This window comes from Pseudorasbora parva, chromosome 1, assembly GCF_024679245.1.
Source record: "Pseudorasbora parva isolate DD20220531a chromosome 1, ASM2467924v1, whole genome shotgun sequence".
NCBI lineage: Eukaryota > Metazoa > Chordata > Actinopteri > Cypriniformes > Gobionidae > Pseudorasbora > Pseudorasbora parva.
The window spans coordinates 51,049,591-51,070,056 of NC_090172.1; the positions used below are offsets into that span (position 1 = coordinate 51,049,591).

General features: G+C 36.8%; 1 protein-coding gene across 3 annotated transcripts in view; it reads right to left on the minus strand.

Annotated features, from left to right (window-relative positions):
* LOC137076117 (transmembrane channel-like protein 3) overlaps positions 1-20,466 on the minus strand; it is a 38,314-nt gene that overhangs the window by 5,894 nt on the left and 11,954 nt on the right. For all 3 annotated transcript variants that reach the window (XM_067445075.1, XM_067445059.1, XM_067445067.1), the window contains 14 exons: positions 18,234-18,340; positions 17,250-17,348; positions 16,970-17,112; positions 16,484-16,631; positions 14,115-14,158; positions 12,414-12,561; positions 10,427-10,536; positions 10,254-10,332; positions 9,319-9,603; positions 7,169-7,297; positions 6,683-6,750; positions 6,180-6,308; positions 4,161-4,271; positions 2,236-2,361 (listed from right to left, as the gene is read on the minus strand). In XM_067445075.1, the coding sequence (XP_067301176.1) occupies positions 2,236-2,361; positions 4,161-4,271; positions 6,180-6,308; positions 6,683-6,750; positions 7,169-7,297; positions 9,319-9,603; positions 10,254-10,332; positions 10,427-10,536; positions 12,414-12,561; positions 14,115-14,158; positions 16,484-16,631; positions 16,970-17,112; positions 17,250-17,348; positions 18,234-18,340 (1,726 nt within the window). The remainder of the gene's footprint in view (positions 1-2,235; positions 2,362-4,160; positions 4,272-6,179; positions 6,309-6,682; positions 6,751-7,168; positions 7,298-9,318; positions 9,604-10,253; positions 10,333-10,426; positions 10,537-12,413; positions 12,562-14,114; positions 14,159-16,483; positions 16,632-16,969; positions 17,113-17,249; positions 17,349-18,233; positions 18,341-20,466) is intronic.

Sequence of the window (20,466 nt, forward strand, 5' to 3'; positions counted from 1 at the left end):
CATAGATCCCATCTATTGTGCAGAGTAGCAGAGCTTGACATTATCACACGCCAACCCTCCAAATGCAGGTGGATTTCAGCATTGACGTGTAACCAGGTCAACTCATACTAGCCACTTTGTTAGGTTTAATTGTATATATAATATATACATTTTTCAAGTGTGTTAAAAATGTATCTGAAATAATAAACTAAGTGCATTGATGTAGCATTGTCAAAAATATTGATTTTTCGATACAAATGTCAGAAACGCATCCAATATTTTTTTTCTGCAGAATAGATACACAATACCAGCTCTCTCATCTCTCCGACAGTGAGTTGACAATACCAGCCTCCTTTCATTCACTCATTTCATTTGCTCCGGATGAATATTGTTACTGTTAAAGGACTTGAATTTCGGTGCATAATTTTACTCATTCCCGCAGATTTTGTGCCCACACCCAAAAGTTTATTCACATAATGCTGCCTCTTCGTACAAAAATAGTTTCGTTTTCACTGATTATTTAACGTCAAAATCTCAATCTTGGCGAGTAAAACACACACACACACACACACACACACACACACACACACACACACACACACACACACACACACACACACACACACACACACACACACACACACACACACACACACACACACACACACACACACACACACACACACACACACACACACACACACACACATACACACACACACACACACACACACACACACACAGCTAAATTATGAGAATATTAAAAATACACTCACCTAAAGGATTATTAGGAACACCATACTAATACTGTGTTTGACCACTTTCGCCTTCAGAACTGCCTTAATTCTACATGGCACTGATTCAGCAAGGTGGTGAAAGAATTCTTAAGAAATGTTGGCCCATATTGATAGGATAGCATCTTGCAGTTGATGGAGATTTGTGGGATGCACATCCAGGGCCTGAAACTCCACCACATCCCAAAGATGCTCTATTGGGTTGAGATCTGAGCATTTTAGTACAGTGAACTCATTGTCATGTTCAAGGGATCAATTTAAAATGATTCAAGCTTTGTGACATGGTGAATTATCCTGCTGGAAGTAGCCATCAGAGGATGGGTACATGATGGTCATAAAGGGATGGACATGGTCAGAAACAATTCTCAGGTAGGCCGTGGCATTTAAACGATGCCCAATTGGCACTAAGGGGCCTAAAGTGTGCCAAAACATCCCCCACACCATTACACCACCACCACCAGCCTGCACAATGGTAACAAGGCATGATGGATCCATGTTAAATCACCTTTCTTTCCCATTCAGACATTCAGTTTGGAGTTCAGGAGATTGTCTTGACCAGGACCACACCCCTAAATGCCTTGAAGCAACTGCCATGTGATTGGTTGATTAAATAATTGCACTAATGAGAAATTGAAAAGGTGTTCCTTATAATTGTTTAGGTGAGTGTATCTATATACGGCAGGTTCCCATGGTGTCGATGTCAAAATTGTGGCCAGTGAAAATAGAAAACTTCTAACCACATTGGGTGGTGAGCAAAATGTCATGCCCTGAAAAATGGAGATCAGTAAGTATTTTTTCTTTTACTTTTTAAAAATGGTCTTTTATTCAGCAAGGGCACATTAAATTGATCAAAAGTTACAGAAAAAAAACATGTATAATGACACAAAGATTTCTATTTCCAAAAAAAAATGCTGTTCTTTTGAACTTTCTATTAAAAAAGAAAAATCTAACCTAAATTTAAGAATCCTAAAAAATGTATAAAGTTTTATACAAAAAAAAAGTTTTTTGATAAGAAGTGTTCCTTGGGAAGCATATCAGCATATTAGAATGATTTCTGAAGGCTTATGTGACACTGAAGACTGGAGTAATGATGCTGAAATTTCAGCTTTGCATCACAGTAATAAAAAAAAATGTTTTAATAAATATATTATAATAAAAATAGTTATTTTAAATTGGATTAACATTTCACAATATTACAGCTTTTACTGTATTTTTGATCAAATAAATGCAGCCTTGGTGAATAAAAGATACATAAAAAACGATCTTATTGACCCCAAACTTTTCAAATGCAGTGTATCTCCTAAAACACCATCACCTATAGCAATGCACTAGTAACCATACAGAACATTTTAATATTTTTTTTGTTAGGCTTTATCGAGCCAACATCAATGTTTATCTTGATGAGCTTTTATTTTCTTACTATTTACTGATAATTAAGATCAGTTTAGACAGAAGTACTTACAAGAGTAGAAGCAAAGCGGGGAGCACCACCACAGGACTGGTGACGTAACTCATCACTTTATTGAACCACAGCGGGAAGTCGTTGGCAATGGTTTCGGAGATGATGTCGTAAATCTTCTCCTGGCCACTACAGAGCAGCAGAGGAGATTAAAGAAATGCAGAAAAACAACAACTATGTATTTTCATGTATATTATTAAAAAACTAACGCATATTATACAGTGCTCTGGAATACTTGATTCTGATTGGTCAATCATTCTGCAATCTAAAATGTTGGTATATTATATTGACACTAAACGGTTTAAACCAGAAAACCAATCTTCTACATATCTTGTATTACTTTACAATCCCTTTCTTGTAACATAACATTTTAACTTAATATTTCAAGCCATGTATTCGATTATATTTAAAGGTGCCCTAGAATGAAAAATGTAATTAACCTTGCCATAGTGAAATAATAAGAGTTCAGTACATGGACATCTCATACTGTGAGTCTCAAACGCCATTACATACTCATACACTCAAAAGCCTCCTACTTATGTAAATCTTATGCATGAAAAACATCACAGAAAAATAAGTGATTCTCAACATAACGCCAACTGTGACCAAATCGCTGGGATCATTAATATGTATGCCCCCAATATTTGCATCTGGATCTCGAGGATTGCAAAAACGGCAGATCTCATGGACACGTCATGTTCCAGGCTGTGCAGGGGACGTGAGGACTTTTCATACCATTCCCAAAGATAAAAAATGGCAACAGTCATGGTTGATGTTTATTATAATCGGATACCGTAACAATTTAATTCAAAATAGTTCATTTGCTCGGCCCATTTCAAACAAGCTTCGCTCAGCGTCTTAAACTGGAGAAAGGGGCAATTCCAACTATATTCCTGCCAATTCCAACTATAGTGATTTATCCACTTATTGACTGTTTAAACAATGTCTGATTAAATTGAAAGTTTCTTAGAGAGACAGCATTGTCTAGATAACGCAAGATGCTAGTACATAGGAAACTCCAAGTACCATGTATAACCAAAACACAGGATAGTATACTGGTTTTGGTTTTGGCAGAGGGAAAGAAGAGTGTTCGTGCATCTAGTTGATTTGAGTCCTTTAAATCCCCCAATCAGAGCTTTTCTGTGAAAAGAACATGTATACTATCCGGTGTTTTACCTAAACATTTGCAATCTGGCAACCATATGCACGCAAGCTCTCTCTCGCACGCGGATGATCTGAAAACACCAATAAACAAGTAAGCTGCATTTCAGCAATCTCCATTTGAAATGTTCTTCTTTCAAGTGTCATTCAGTCAGTCTGTGTTCTGTCAGGACGGTCAGGACTCACAAGCCACTTCGCTGAACAACTAAATTTGCTAGATTACATCCTAGGGACAATTTAGAGGGTTGTAAATGGACCTGTAAAACTGTATCTGGACAATTTTTGTGCTTAAAGAAGCCAAATACCCTCCATATAGATATCAGAGAACAATTTAACATATTGTTTCAACTCATTCTAGGGCACCTTTAAAGGTGGGGTAAGTGGTTTCTGATAACCGTTGTTGATATTTCAAATCACCAAAACAAACATGCTCCTACCCCCAAAAAGGTCCCCCCCCTATTTTGATAGCACCGCCCCACACATACGTAACCCAGGCAACGACTACGGCAGAATCTGTATGTAACTAATCCAGGTCGAATATTCAATGAACAAGTCACCCCTTCCATCACAAAAAACACAAACCGTTCTCATGAACAACTCAATGCACAAAACTACAAATCACTTACTTATAGTTGCCTTTGCATCATATCTCTGTTTCTCTCTAAGTATTTCTTTTCAACATTCCAAAAAATTTAAACAATTATTATATACATCACCTTAAATTAGATTAGATTTAAACACACCCCACATAAGACAGTTTTATTTACCTGAAGGGTCCACAGTACTGAGACGGCCGGTACCTCACAATGGCAAAAATGGTCGGTAACATACACAGGAAAAGCATGAAGAGGAGCATCGCCAGATAGAAGTTATTAGATCTGGGGAATACAATACATTTAAATAAAAAGACAATCCCAGTACAATAATATGAATGAACTCAGATACACAACTAAAATACAATGATTTAACTGTTTCATAATATTTGATGCTAAGTTTTACACTTATGATTCCTTATTATCGTAATAAATGCAGCAGTATCGTTGAAGATGAAATATGTGTAGACTACACGGTAATGTTTCGCCTCACATCTGCGACTGACTGATAAAGCTTCGATGAAGATGCAATTACATAAATCTGAAGGAGAGATGGTTTGACCAACACAGTCGCTTGTCACACTGAAGTATCCACTGTTATCTCGGTACTCACAACGCTGGAAAATGAGAGGGATTTGGATTCAGTGAAGCAGAGAACAAAAGTGTACCATTCAGAGAGTCCCTGATCCGTACACTGAATGCTCGCTGATTTTAAATTAATCTCACGGCTCGTAAAAAAGAAAATTGTTTCACATTACAGCTCTTGTCAATGGAATTTACACTCAGCCATTTAGATCTTAAAAAAATGCCAGCAAAGTAAAAAAATGTTTTACCAGCAAAGGAAACATGCAGAAAAATAGGTTGGAGAGGTTTTCAAATTTAAAAAAAAAAGACGCAGAAATCAGTTTTTTGTTGCAATTTTAATCAAAACATATCAGCATATGAGGGTGTTTTGGGGGTGTGGGGGATGGGGGGCTCAAGTAAAAAAAAAAAAAAGGGCACCCCTCTCATAATTATTTATTTTAAAAAAAGAAAGTGAATTATACTATTTAACATTTAGGGTTCAATACCAATTAAATTAAATAATTAAAATAATCCTTCTTACCATTAATTAAAATCTACTAACACGAAAATTACAATTGCCTAAATAAATGTTATTTAATAATGTTCTAAATACAACATTCTGTATATAAAATATAAGATGTTTGGAAAAATTCTTAAATATTATATATGAAACTTACACCGTCAGTATGTGGAGGCAAGTCTTAAGTGAATCATAGAATAATTCATTCAACTGATTTGTTCAATTTCCTTTGATTCATTCATGAAAGACGCAAGTGTCCAGTGACTGCATGAATGGGCCATTGAACCACTGACTTACCCGATTAATACAAAAAAACGGTAATTCATTCAAAAAACAAACACTGCTGTGTAGTTTGGAGACACAATTTTTCTTCTTAGTTTGGAACTATTTCCGTTGGCAAAATAGGTCCTGTCCCGAACGGCACACTTCATCTGCACTCGGTCTTGTGGACTTACAATGGCTGCCATGTGTGCATACGTTTAAATCGATGAGACCATATGGTGTCCCATTTGTCATTTTAGCTTTCAGAAGGGTGCTCGTCATAGAACTTATTCACAGCAGCACTATCTTTGCTTATCTTTTTTAACAGGAATGAACGGGAGGCTGTAAGGGCTAAGCATACAATGATGAAAAACTGACTATTCTTAGAGTTCTTCTTCTTTGTACAGCTACAACACGTGACAGTAATAATAACAAACTAATTATTACAAATAATTACAAAACCTGGAAAATTAGGAAAATTCAAGAAATATTTAATATTCAAATCAATATATAATATGAAATAAATATTTTACACTTCTAGAAAATAACAGTCCCAGAACTCTAAATTGTTTTTGTTTTTAGTTTTAAAAAATGCATGTAGCAGTCATCACAAACAAAATGAAAATTAATGAAAGTCATGGAAATGCATCAATCCAACCCTCATTTAAAATTAACTGAATTGAATTGCATCCTGCTCGACTTGCCCAAGGATTTAAGAAATCGATGTTTTAATGGTATTGTTATGTTGTAAGCAAATGATGGCAGATTGTCCTAGGTCAGCTGTACTTGTATCAGATCAGTGGTAAGTGAAGGTATAACCTCTAATGACCTCATTCTGCCTCACTGACCTGGAGGCCTTAAAGACCTGCTGATGGGGGACGTTACAGGTCAGCACAGCCCAGCTCCGCAGGTACATCAAGCCAATGAGCTTCAGGACATTAAAGGCGGGCAGACAAGGTGAAAAGAATGCTCCCATCCTACAGGCAGAGAGAAAGACATAAATGCGATTTATTCCCCCTCTTAAAAGAGTTCTGCTTGTGCACCTAGAGCTTCAGAAAAGTCATTATTGTGGGATTACAAAGCTGAAGGGAAATGGAGCATTGAGGTCCTCTGTAAGGAGCACCACGACAACAACAGGACAGTTTATATATAGCTATATAAACAGCAGATATACAGCTTAATATATTATATATATATAAATATATAAATATATATATATATATATATATATATACATGCATACATATATATATATATATATAACACACAGAGTTGTTGTTTTTTTTATTAGGACTGCGTGTATTAGAGAAAAATAGTTAATTTATTGATAAATGGATAAATCATCACTTACCAAATCATTCCCTGGTTGTATATCAGATGAAGAACATTTTCAGCTATTTTAAATTCACCATATTCTGGCTGTAAAGGGAATATAGTTTAATTTGAAACGTAATGTAATATATTAATATATGTTTGATTTGTGAATTCATGAAAAGATGATAGCTCATTTAGGAATCCCTGTTATAGAAAAATCAGAATCCAAAACAAAAAAGTGATAAGTTCACTTTTAGTAACATAATGTTTCAGTCTTAACACATAAAATAATACACATTATTCTCTGCACTTTGTGATGGTCACATCAGCAGAATTCTGCTATTGTGCAGTTAGATTTGACACAAAAACATTAAGAAAAAGCTTAAAAGTGATTGGGTTTTCAATGTTAACATACTTTATCCCATCTTAACGGGTGAAAATTCAAAGCAGGCCTATCGATTGGTCACAAATCTGCTTGAAAAAGCTCTTGAAGTGTGTTTTTGAACAGAATTGACAGACTTACAAACTTGCTCTCCAAGTCCCAACAGCAGCAGTCACTCAAGTATCGAACCACCAGTCCTCGGATAAAATCAATGAGCAGGATACTTGCCACAGTGAAGATCATATCAATGATGGAGAGCTTTAACATCTCCTGTAAATAAGATAAATAAAATAAACAGCCTGCATTTACCTTCCTTGTGCAGGGTGCAGTTTTACCCCTCCACAGACCATCAGTATCTCAAAGCAGGACGCTAAATCAGATCTTTGGATTTAAACCAAGAGAAAGACAAACCTGACAGCAGTTTCATTAAATAAAAGTGGGCTGGATATTTCAATCCACACATCCAATCTATATAGTTTAAACATATATATATTATAAATGTATCTTATGTATCTGTGTAGATCTCACAAAAAATACAAAGTGTTTAGGGGTTTGTTTCTATACACAGTAGCCCCAAAAAGTATTTGGCCACAAAGTGTAAATGTCTTTGCATTATATAACAAAATATCAAATTAATTATTTCTAGAAATATAGCACAAACACAAAACATCAGTTTGTCAAACGATAACATGTTCAGTTGTTATTGTGACGAGCTACAGCTGTGCTTATTCAGCTAGGATACTTGAGGGAAAATGACTTGAGAATAGTTAGTTACTGTAAAAATAATTGAAAAGCCTTTTATATAAGCCTTCCTCTACACTTGTTGTTCTCATTCTCTCTCTCATCTCTGATTTATTAAGAAACAGAGAGTACATAAAAAGGGGAAATCAATTGTATTTGGTTTTCCTACCAGATGCCAGTGATTGTCTATAAAAGGTGCAATTTTCCTTTTTCTTTTCTTTCTTTCTAAGTAATGTTTACATTTTTTGCTGTAGCCTACTTTATCTATATTATTATTGTACTGTATTTATGTAGTACGTGTGCATGTTATTTTAATATTATTTTATTTGTATTGTTCTGTAATATACTAATATGCTTTGGAGCAAGTATTTATAATCCTTTTCTTTTCTTTTTTCTTTATTTGTTTTGTTGTTTTTTGTGACTGAATCAGAGAGTAAGGAATGCTTTTGTTGGTCAATATGTCGAAACAAGCGCTGTATTGTCTTTTAGTTATTCTGATTGAAAAGCATCAATTAATAAAAAAATAAAAACTTTTTTTATTAAAGAGTTAAAATAAAAATAATTTGAAAAAGTGTCTCAAAAAAGTAGAACCATTTTTAAGAAAAATCTCTGGCCAAAATTGTTTGATATTTTCCATCTAATACAATGAATTAGATCGACATGCACTAATTCAAAGAAAGTAAAACTTTATATTTTTTGGTTAAAAAAAAAATATTTAGCAAAAAGTTAAAAAAATAACTATGTAGAGTTAAAAAATAATTTTGAACTTTATATTAATCAAAGTATCCTGAGAAAAGTGTATTGTGGTTTTGAAAATATTATTTTCAACATTTTTAGCCGCAAAAATCAAAAAGATTAGAATGATTTCTGAAGGATCATGTGACACTGAAAACGGTGCTAAAAATTCAGCTTTATATCACCAGAATAAATTACATTTTATAATATATTCAAATAGAAAACAGATATTTTAAAGTGTAATAATAATAATAATAATTCACAATATTATATTTTTACTGCCTTTTTGATCAAATAAATGCTGCCTTGGTGAACAGAAGAGACTGTCTGAAGAGACAGAAGAGACAACAATCTTACCAACCTCAAACCTTTAAAGTTCAAAGTGAGTTTATCAGTTTTGTGAGATAATCATCATTATATCATTATATTTTAATAGCTTTGTTTTGCTTGGCTGTGAAGTGAAGACAAAAATAAAATAAAAAATAAAAACATTCCGAGGAACTTGTAATGGAAATGTATTGGATTTTTGGCTTACTTGGAAGAACAATGAAGCATTGTTCCCAATAACAACCAGAATTAATAAAGTAAACAGAATCAATTTTGTTTTTCAGCTTCACTTCAAGACCAAGCAGAAGACTCTGCCAACTGGTAACATTAGCAGTGAACTGAATAAATGTGATAATTGATAATACTATGGCTATAGTGCCCATGAAGGGTCCAGCCAGGAGAGGATTCCAGCAAAGTCCCTAATAATCTGGAAGAGAGAGCAATGATTTCCATGTGAAGGATGTGCAGGTATCGGTAATTTCCATTACCTGGCCGACATATGTTTCCCAGCAGGGGTCTTGCTGTGATCTGGTGTTGTACTCATAGACGACGGTCTGGTTTAACAGAGACTGCACTCTTATTGGCTGTCTGGAGACTGTGGTGCTCTTGATAGTGGTCACGCTGGTGTTGAGGTCCAGAAGAGTCGTGTTCAGAATGCTGTTCTGTCGCTCCGTGATATCTGGGACAATGGTGGACAGGTTGTCCTCAGTAGGCTGAGAAATGGTCGCTAGGTACGATGTTGAGTCAGTAAGGTTTACTGGACCCGCAAGAATCTGGAATTATTCAAAACATGTATGATTTATATATATTTTTTATGTTACATTAAATTTTTCTAATTAATGAGGAAAATATGTTAATATTCTTTTTATGTTTTAAATATGAAGGAAGAACCAAAACACTAAACTTGGTCAAGGTATTTATCGGACAAAATTATAGCAAAAAAAAGGGCAAACTACAACTACTATGTAGTTTTAAAAAGAGCTATCCAAAACAATGCATAGAAAAACAAAAAGCTCACAAGAAAGCACTGACTACAACATAATCAGTTTCAACAAATGTTTACAAACAATGACAGCCTGGCCAAAAAAATATAAAATAATAAAATAAAATAAAATAAAATAAAATAAAATAAAATAAAATAAAATAAAATAAAATAAAATAAAATAAGGCATGTTTTTGGCAATTTGGCAAATTAAACAATTGACAAAGAACAAATATTATGCAAAATGCTTAAAATTTAGATCTTAAAATGTAAAAAAATAAATAAAGGATGAAGATGTAAATTCTCCTAGGCCGAACATCAATTTGGCCAATACTTTATTTGCTGCCAAGCTAAGCCATATCGCGGCTTCAGTTTTATTTTGATCAATTGTGCAGCCTTGGAGAAACGGTTGAGAATTGAATAAGACTAATTATTACTCACAGCAGAGCTCATACTGTTGACCTTATCCAGCAGGGCAATAATCAAACTGTAGAGGTTTCCAAGGTACAACACCAGAACTCTAAACAAAAAAAATGGCATGTTTCTATATTAATAAACAAAAGTGGTAGAACCAAACCAGAGCAATAACACTGTTCAAACTGTGATTTTATTACCTGGCAAGTTGGAAGCGGAGACTTGTTCTGGGGTGGTACATCTCCAACTGGGCCACTAGCTCAAAGGCTGAAGGAGCAATCATTGTGATGAGGGACACCACCACACTCACCTGACGATGAAACACAATTCAGTTACAGTATAACATTATTCATCTTCCTGAAATACACACCCTAATACTAAATACAGACCAGAATGTGGCAGACAGAAAAGCAAGAATAATTAAGATGATGATGATGATAAAAAAAAGGAAGAGGAAGAAGAACATTTAAATAAATATAATAATAAATAAAAAAGTACAGTAAGTTGATAAATAAATATTGATAATATATAGAAGAATATTAGAAAAAAATGTATTTAAAATAACATTTGTTTATTGATTACATTATTAATTTAATTATTTAATTTACAGTACATTGGTCATCCATATGTAGAAGAATAAAATAAGAATTAAATTACTACTACTACGACTACTACTACTACTACTACTACTCATAATAATAATAATAATGAATTAATTAAAATAATAATGATAACAACAACAATATGAAGTCAAATATGTAGAATAATTAAATAAGTATTAACAAATAATAATAACAACAACAATAAAAATGTGTCAAATAATTAAATAATAATAATAATAATAATATGAAGAAGAAAAGTCTAATAAAATAGAATAAATAAATAAGAATAAATAAGAATAATAATGGTAGCACTTTATTATAGTCCTGTTACCCATATGTACATATTATGTACTTATTACAGTAATTACAATAACTGGGTAATAACTAGGTACTAACTCTAAACCTACACCCCTGTAGTTACCTTATTTTAACCAGAATTTTCTTAGGCAAGAGGAAGAAGAAGAGAAAGACGACAAAGGAAGATGAAGAAAGACGAATAAGAAGGAAGAAGGAGAATAAAAAGGGAGAAGGCAGAAGGGAGAAGGCAGAAGGGAGAAGGCAGAAGGGAGAAGGCAGAAGGGAGAAGGGAGAAGAAGAAGGGAGAAGAAGGGAAAAGGGAGAAGGGAGAAGGCAGAAGAAGAAGGGAGAAGGGAGAAGAAGAAGGGAGAAGAAGGCAGAAGGGAAAAGGGAGAAGGGAGAGGGAGAGGGAGAGGGAGAGGGAGAGGGAGAGGGAGAGGGAGAGGGAGAGGGAGAGGGAGAGGGAGAAGCATAGACCGTAAAAAAATATGGACGACTCGACATCATCCGTTTCCGCTTGGCAGATTTGAAGCTTTCAGGCGCCCTTGCACGGCGCTGACATCTTGGGACCGAGTCTGCGCAGTAGCGATTTCGGGACCGGAGTTGCGCAGTAGAGCGCAGGAAGTAGAGCAGGATGTACAGTCGCGATATCAAAAGCCCGCCCACACTCTCGCAGATGCAGAACAATTAATAATGTTGGTGTGAAATAAACAGTTATGGAAATGTAGAAATTAAAGCTAAAGCTCTAATCTGCTCCCAAAAATTTCGAAAAAAGTCCGTTAGTGCCTCAGTGACAACTTCACTCAGAGAAGCCGTCAGTCTCAGCTGTCAATCATGACGTCACACCCCCCGATTTTATAGCATCAAATAACTAACTAAAAGTAAACTTATTTTTAAAACGAACACCTGAAATGAAATCATCGTGATGATAACTGCCTTTAGTGACATAAACTAACTTTGGGGAAACATTTTTGAAGTGTAATTTTATTATTTAGTTTGTCTCGCGTCCATTAGAAATCACAGAGGGGCGGCTATACTGGGACCGGTCACCGGGGGGCGATCGAGGCGCGAAAGCTTCAGTAAATGAGAGGGAGACTGCAGGCTTGGGGAGAAGATAGAGAAGAAGGAAAAAGGGAGAAGGGGAAAAAGAGGAAGAAGAAAAAGAAGAAGAAGAAGAAGAGGAAAAAGAGGAGGAAGAAGACGACAAAGGAAGAACAGGTCCTTTTTGCAGTGTGTCCATTTGTGTACTGTACATTTGGAGAATATACAAAACAACATAAAAACGTACCTCATTTTTCTCCCAGAGTGTTAGCTCAGGTTTCTCTTGCTCCAGTTTCTGAGAACGATCCACCACAAAGTAGATGATGTAGATGCTCCCGGCCAATGACAGCAGGACGAGAATATTTGCCAGAATCCGCAAACTGATAAGTACGGCTCTGTTGGGATAGAGAAAACAATAGAGTCAGATACACCTTTAAACATCTGTCTGTTATATAATGAACCTCCAAGTTACAAAGAAAAATAAATAAGGAATAATGGGGTGGTGAGGGTGATCAGGATCCTGCATCTTCCCCAACAGGGATGATGAATGAATGACTGTACATTAACTCGCTTACACAGCTAATAAATGGACATGAACTATTGATTACTGACTTACAATTATTATATGTGGGAAGAAAGAGGCCAAAGAGTGATGCAAGAAACCTGAAACTGGCACAACTACATAGATAATTGAGTAACAAGACACTGGTCAAATATACAGCTTAGTTCTATTATACAACAATATTTCTTGTAGTTATTGACCAGAATCATAATCTAGATCAGATCAGAATCAAATATTATAGAGAGATGACTAATGTGTAGTCAATGTGCAGATTCAATTGCCAGGGACCAATAGACCCCCAAAAACGCTTCAATGAAAGTTCTTCTGACACTGTGTTTATAATTCATGAGGTTATAAACACTGCAAAAGCAACATACATGCTCAAGAGAATTTCAAGTATCATAACAGGGCTCCTTTCCCCTACAGCTCTAAAATCAGCATTGGCTGAACACTGCAAGCACAGCATCAATAAACAATCCCTTTCTGACTTGATGCACTTCATTTCCCAGTTTTATCACAGACAAAAGCAAGTGAGTAATAGGCAAGTGCTTCAGAAATGTTCTGTCATCATATTTGAAACTATGTAATAAACAGAGATATACAAGAACGCAATCTATTAAAAATATCTCATGAAACTCGTCAATTATTTGTCTGGGTTATATTTCACATGATTTAATTTATCGAGTATGTATTCACAAATTTTTATGAAAAATTACTGTATTAAATGATTTCTATAATTGCAAAAAAAATGATAAATCGGCACATTTTAGTAACGAAAATATACAGTGAGCAATTGTGCCTAATTTTCCTGAAAATAGGGGCATAAAAAAAAAAAAAGGTTTTTGATTAGGCTTAATTTTTTTAATGCAAATGTATTCATCTTTTTTCAATTTGATTTTGATGTCCTGGTCTCGTTAGATTCAAGCAAGTTTAGCTATGATAATCTAGAGACACTGTACAAATGTTAGCATAACCCTGTGTGCATGGGTGTCGCATTCCAGCAATATTATAATCGGCTTTAATGTGTGAGCAGGTCTGATGGCAATTTAGGTGCAGTCATCCGCCTGCAGTAAAAGGCTGTTTGTATAAAATACGGCAGGACGTTCTCCGTTTCGCATGTTCTGCTGCGATTGCATTGGAACGGGGAGAAGATGTATAAATCAGAGCTGTCTGAAGCAGCATTACAAGAGCTGTGACAACAGCCCCAGATAGAGAGGAACAGCACATCACTGTAAGTCACTTACTGATACAATCATTCCCAGCCTCAAAAGCCAGTTTTGTTAAACATGCACTTTTCTTCTGAGAAACTTTGGAGAAAACACTTAAGTCAGCACTTAGGGATTTGTTAAGGTGATAATGGAAACACAGATAAAGAGGAAAACTTGCAAGCTTGTGTCTTTCTTCTTTTCTTGCTCTTCTACAATGGCCTCCTAAAAAAAAGTAATAAAACATTTCTGGTTAGTTGACATCCAAAATATAATCCAAAACCTAAAAAAAACATTGTTCATAATTTCAGCCAAATAGGTTCTATAGTTATGGTTACTTTAATAAATTGTGGTATTTTAGCACTCTCATAAAAAAAGAAAGAAAATGACAATGAATTTTAAAACAGTAAACCAATATAATAATGATATCTATAATAATAATAATAATAATAATAATAATAATAATAATAATAATAATAATTCAGGGTTTGGGCCCTAATTAGATTAAATAAATAGCATTTTTTTTTATCAAAATAAAAAGTTATTTATATATTAAATAAGATTTTTTTAAAATTACTGCAGTAGGTTGAACACAATGTATAATAAATGTAAACTAATTTCATATTTATAATATGAATTTTTCTGTCTATAAATTAGGTGTTTATAAAAGACAGATGCCTTATAAGTTTTAGGATGTGGGTTCGGATGATCATAATTGGAGCTCCTTGTGTTTGTCAGTCTTTGTCGGATCGTTGTTGTGTCTACGTCTCTTGTTTCCCGTTATCCTCCAGTATGTTCTGTTTTGAAGTTGCTGTTTGTTGTTTTTGAATTATGTTTTTCACCCTTGTGGGTTGTTGTTTTGAGTTTATGTTTTATTTTGTAAATAAACCTTCATTTATCTGCACTTGAGTCCTCGCACCATTTTCCTTTGTGTTGACGTGACATAACGATCCGACCACTTGAGGACTCAGCAGGACTTGTTTTTTGTTGATTTTGTTTTCCCCGTCCTTCCGATGGAGTTTGAGAAAAGCATGTGGGTGATGCGACACCTGAACTCCAAGTACACCCATCAACAGGGGACGGATGTACAACAGTTCGCAGGCCTGTTCCTTATGGAGGTGGACCATTTTCTTCTCGACGAGGCAGAGTGGAAAGAGAATTTTAATCTCTGCCTCGACATGCCCCTCTGTCCGGAGGTGATGTAGAGAATGGGGAGTCTGGGGTTCTGGGAATTCGTTGACCGCCTGGACCCCAGTCCTCCCATGGTCCCAGTTCCGGTGGTCCGTGTTCCGGGGGACCCGACTCCAGTGGACCCAGTTCCAGTGGGTTCTAAGCAGAGAAGGAAGACTCTCCTCACCTCTGCTCCAGTGGTCCATGTTCCGGTGGACTGTATTCCAGTGGACTCTGTTACAGTGGATTATGTTCTGGGGGTCCGTGTTCCGGTGGTCCCTGTACCAGTGGTCCCTGTACCGGTGGATCGTGTTCCAGTGGATCATGTATGGGGGTTCCTGTGCCGATAGTCCCTGTTCCGGTGGTCCCAGTTTCTGTGGATCGTGTGTCGGTGGTCCCAGTTCCGGTAGATTGTGTGCTGGTGGTCCCAGTTCCGGTGGTCCCAGTTCTGGGTGTCCCAGTTCTGGTGGATTGGTGGATTGTGTTTAGGTGGTCCCAGTTCCAGTGGATCGCGTTCCGGTGGTCCCGGTTCCGGTGGTCCCAGTTCCAAGGGACTCCGTTTCAGTGGTCTCGAGAAGGAGAAGGAAGCGTTTCGGGTGTCCCAGTTCCGGTGGACTCTGCTGCACCACTCCGGCGCCCTGCTCTGATCGCGCAGCCCTGGCGTCCTGCTCTGCCTGTGCCCACCCGGTGCCCTGCTCTTCCTGCGACACCCTGTTCTGACCGCTCCGCCCTTGCAACCTGAACTCTGCGAACCATCCAGGCTGCCTGAACTCTGCGGGCCAGCTTGGCCGCCTAAAATTTTGTTTTCCCTGTTCCTTCCTTGTCTGTCCCTCCCGCCCGCCCTTCCTGGTCTGTCCCTCCCGTCCCTAGTGGCTTGGTCCCTTAAGAAGGGGGTAATGTCACATGCCTGTCCTGTCTTATGCTGCTGTCATTGTCTGATCCCTCCCCCTTGTTATCTGATTAGTGTTTGATTTCTCCCACCTGTTCCCTCTTGATTTCTACCCTTTATAAGCTCCTTGTTTTTGTCAGTATTTGTCGGATCGTTGTTGTGTCTACGTCTCTTGTTTCCCCCCTCTGGTATGTTCTGTTTTGAAGTTGCTGTTTGTTGTTTTTGAATTATGTTATGTTTTTCTCCCTCGTAGGTTGTTGTTTTGTTTGCTTGTTTTAACCTTCATTTATCTACACTTGAGACCTCGCAAAATTGTTCTTTGTGTTGACGTGACAGAAATATCTGTAATTCAGCATGATACTGATGAGACTCAAATAACACTTATAATGGAACACAAACCGCCCTTAACTGAATTAAAACTGGGTGATCATTGAGAATTGAATCAAGGACAGAGTGTTTATTTCGGTCTGTTGGATGTATGAGACGCTCACTCTGATGCTATTGATGATGGCCGCCCCTTTACTCTCAGCCGCCTCTGGGTTCCCAATCAGGTAGTCCCACGCACAGAAGACACGCCAGCAGAAAGTGAAATTCTCATCGGAGGTGCCGGCTAAACTCGTGCGGGAGTTCTTAGCCATCCTGATAGAAAAAAGTATATGAAGCTGCATTCTGGAACTAGTAAGTGGTTATTTTTTAAATTAACACAAATGGAGCTTGTCCTAAAGAATGCCATGCTGGTATTTTGCATATCTTTGCATATTTTTATAATGACCATAACTGCATAAAAATAACCACATAATATTAAATTAAATAAAAACTCCATAAATGTAGTCCAGATCATGGCTTTGATTTTCAGGGAATGTATGAACTGAGAACATGTACAACTTGAATGCATTATAAGTCTCGTTTGGACTATAAATTTGAATGTTAGTTAATCAGCAATTTTTCAAGCAAAGCATCTTTGTAGTGGTGATTACTTTCTTAACAAAGTGATGAAGCTGTAGGCAAAAACTGCCATCCCGACCAGAAAATAGGCCAAGGGTAGTCTGTAGCCAGCACTGCCGATTTTACGCACATTGCCGTAGTAGCCGTAAAAAAGTACAGAGTATTGTAGATATCCCTGCAACACAGATATAGAAAAAAAGTGGCAGATTGCACTTCACAAATAAATTATCTGTTATTAAATCCCCAAATTACGCTGATCATATGTACAGCATATTGCTAAAGCAGTAAAAAAAAGAGAAATAATAATCTTGCCCCCAGTGACCAGATGGTGTCTAGGTCTTGTGCGGAGGAAAGGTGCTCCTTGGGAATGGTCTTGCTGCGGGTGGTACCAAATGCAGGGCCGGCCAGGAGCTGATTGGACAGATTGGAGAGACAGAGGGAATGATAAAGGAACAACAGATCATACCCGACCAGAAATTGCTTTGTGTCTCTTCACCGGGGGTGAAATAAATCTAACCATATTTTCCATTTCCAGGTCTAAAAATGGCCTTGTGCAGTTTCAATAAAAGTTGTTGTCTACAAATAATATATGAACCCACGGCTGCATTTAAATATTTGTGCAAGTTTTCTAAAATAATAATAAAGGAGCAACGTCATGTATAATGCTTAAATGCTAACTCAAACAGCACCGAGAGACGGTGACCAACGGCAATAGACACTTATTCTGGTTTTGTTGGATCGGCGTGCGACTCCTTTTATTGGCGTGGTTGGCACTCATTTTAGCCAACTGAACAATTGTCGTTGTTTAGGTTGTGAAATGTCTGAGAAGTGATGTACTTTAATCAGCTGAGTGTATGTGATGTTCTGCGTCTGTCATATATAAATATATTTTACTCACCCCTTATTTCAACACACTTTATGATAAGGGTGTGACATTTCCCAAACATGCTGGAAGTGCTTGACCAATCACAACACACTGGTATAGCCAACCAATCAAAGTACATTGCACTTTTTTTTCTTTTTTTTTTTTTTTAGAAGGAGGGCCATCACAAAGAGCAGAAGTAAACAGAGCATTACTGACAGACTGGGAAAAGAGGAGCTGCAATAATGTAAAATGTGTTTGAACATTCAAGCACGAAAACCTATTCTAGTAGACTCTCAAAACAAATTCGAGACTTTGAAAAAGGGCTTAATAGGTCCTCCCTTTAAAAGAGCCTTTGGTAATGAACATTTCCATGACATATCCGAACATACAGCTTGTTAATTACTTTTAAGAATTACACAGTGCATACAAACCTCAGGCAGCACGATAAAGGCTCCAGTCATAATAGTGAGAACTATATTGATCCCAAACAGCCATCGTAGGAATATGAAGTAAGAGGCCACTCCTGATCCAAAGTGACCTTCAAAAACAACATACTGTATAGTATACATGTAATGCAGTATGGAGTTATTTCTACCTGATCTGACCCTTAAAGGGTTAGTTCACCCAAAAATGAAAATGCTGTCATTAATTCCACATCAGAACACTTTTTTTTCCCGCATGCAAAGTATTCTCCTTGCTTTGTAAAATTAAGGTTGAACTACTGTAGTGACATGGACAATGTCTTTACTACCTTTCTGGGCCTTGAAAGTGTTATAGAGGTGGTTCCGTGTTTTTTTTCCAGGCTTGGTTGTGTTTATGGGGTGCAGTATGGCATGTCTTAATGTTTTTTTTAAAACTGCGTATTTTTCTTATATTTGACCTTTATTCCACACCGCTGTCTCCATTGTCCTTTGAACGGCTCGTTTGCTTCCTGCTTCTATGAAGCCCGTCCCTCTGAAAAACGCAATGGTCTTAGATTGGTCAGATGGCCACATGTAGTTTCCTGTATTTTTATTGGCTACGTTGCCAAGTACATGTTGTCTGGATACACCACGCCTCATACCATTACAGGCAGAAGTCACATCTGCGGTGACTAGCAAGGGTTTATGATGTCACCAACCCGGGGGGAAGTTGTTGTAGTTCAAACCGGCCATTTTTGTAGGCAATAAACTGCCATAACTTTAAAAGACAATCCCTGCGTCCCAATTCGCATACTTTCCATCCTAAATAGTATTTGAAAATAGAATTAGTATGTCCCAAATCATAGTATGTTGAAAAGAGTATTCCAAAGATTCCCGGATGGTTTACTATTTCCGGTCCGAATCTGAAGTATGAATCGATGGGCACTCTATCGGCTGATATTGCCCACAACCCACTGCGAGGTGTATGGGGATTCGATCAGAACTACAAACGCGGATAAAAAGCGTTAAAAACTACAAACATGACGGATGTGCGAGTTTGACGGTTAAGTAGAGAAGTTTAGATAAAGGGTTTGAGTGACCAACTATCAATATTTAACCTGACAAAAATATATTTATTCAGTGTTGTCCACATTATATTTCACCTGCAGCAGCATTGTGAACTTTTGAAATGACACGTTTGGCCATTAACTTTTAAATGCATCATTATATTTCAACTGCAAACACATGAGGAGAGTCTCTGCATTAAAGACCCACAAATGGCAGATCAACGAGCGGCTACATTTCTCTCCGATACGGTAAGACATTAATCTGAATGTGGAGGATTTGAACTGTGACGAATCTGACGATGATTGACAGGGCAGTTAAACGGTGACGGGATGCACGTAACTAAGCGACAGAGTCCGTTAAAGATGGCGAAGTAGTATGTCCCGAAGCTTGCATACTTTTCTGCAACACACTCAAAAGTATATACTTTTTCTTCACAAAAAGAGTACATACTTTTAGGACATAGTATAAGTAGGCGAATTGGGACGCAGCAAATATCTCTGTTTGCATTGAACTTTTAGCACTGTAACTTTGCAGATACTGTTTATGCTCAAGCCGCAACATTACACACTAACTAAATTTTAAAAAGTGAAATCACACGCAACCACCCCTTTAATAACGATGAAGTCTATGTGGGTTCAGAAAGCTCACAAATTTCATCAAAAATCTTAATTTGCGTTCCGAAGATGAACAAAGAGTTTGGAAATTACATGAGGGTGAGTAATTAATGACAGATTTTTTGGGTAAACTATCCGTTTAAAATACTTCCAGGTGTAACCTAGAAGGGTTATATTGATTCAATGTAATTAAATTATATTTTTTAACTTAAAGGGTTAGTTCACCAAAAATGAAAATTATTTCATTAATTACTCCTCATACATAATCCTCATAATCCTCATGTCGTTGGACACTTGTAACACCTCCGTTCATCTTCAGAACACAAATTAAGATTTTTTGTTGAAAGCTGATGGCTGAGAAAGGCTTCAGAATGGCCTCCATTGGCATTCAGTACACTCCCACTGACCCACTCACATGACCCATAAAGGCACTAAAGACGTCAATACAAAGTCCATCACAGTCCACAGAACAGTGGCTGTACAATAATTTTACGAAGCGACGAGAATAGTTTTTGTATGCAAAAAGAATCGAAATAATTACTTTATCCGCCAAATTACTGTCTTTTGTGTAGGTCTCGGAC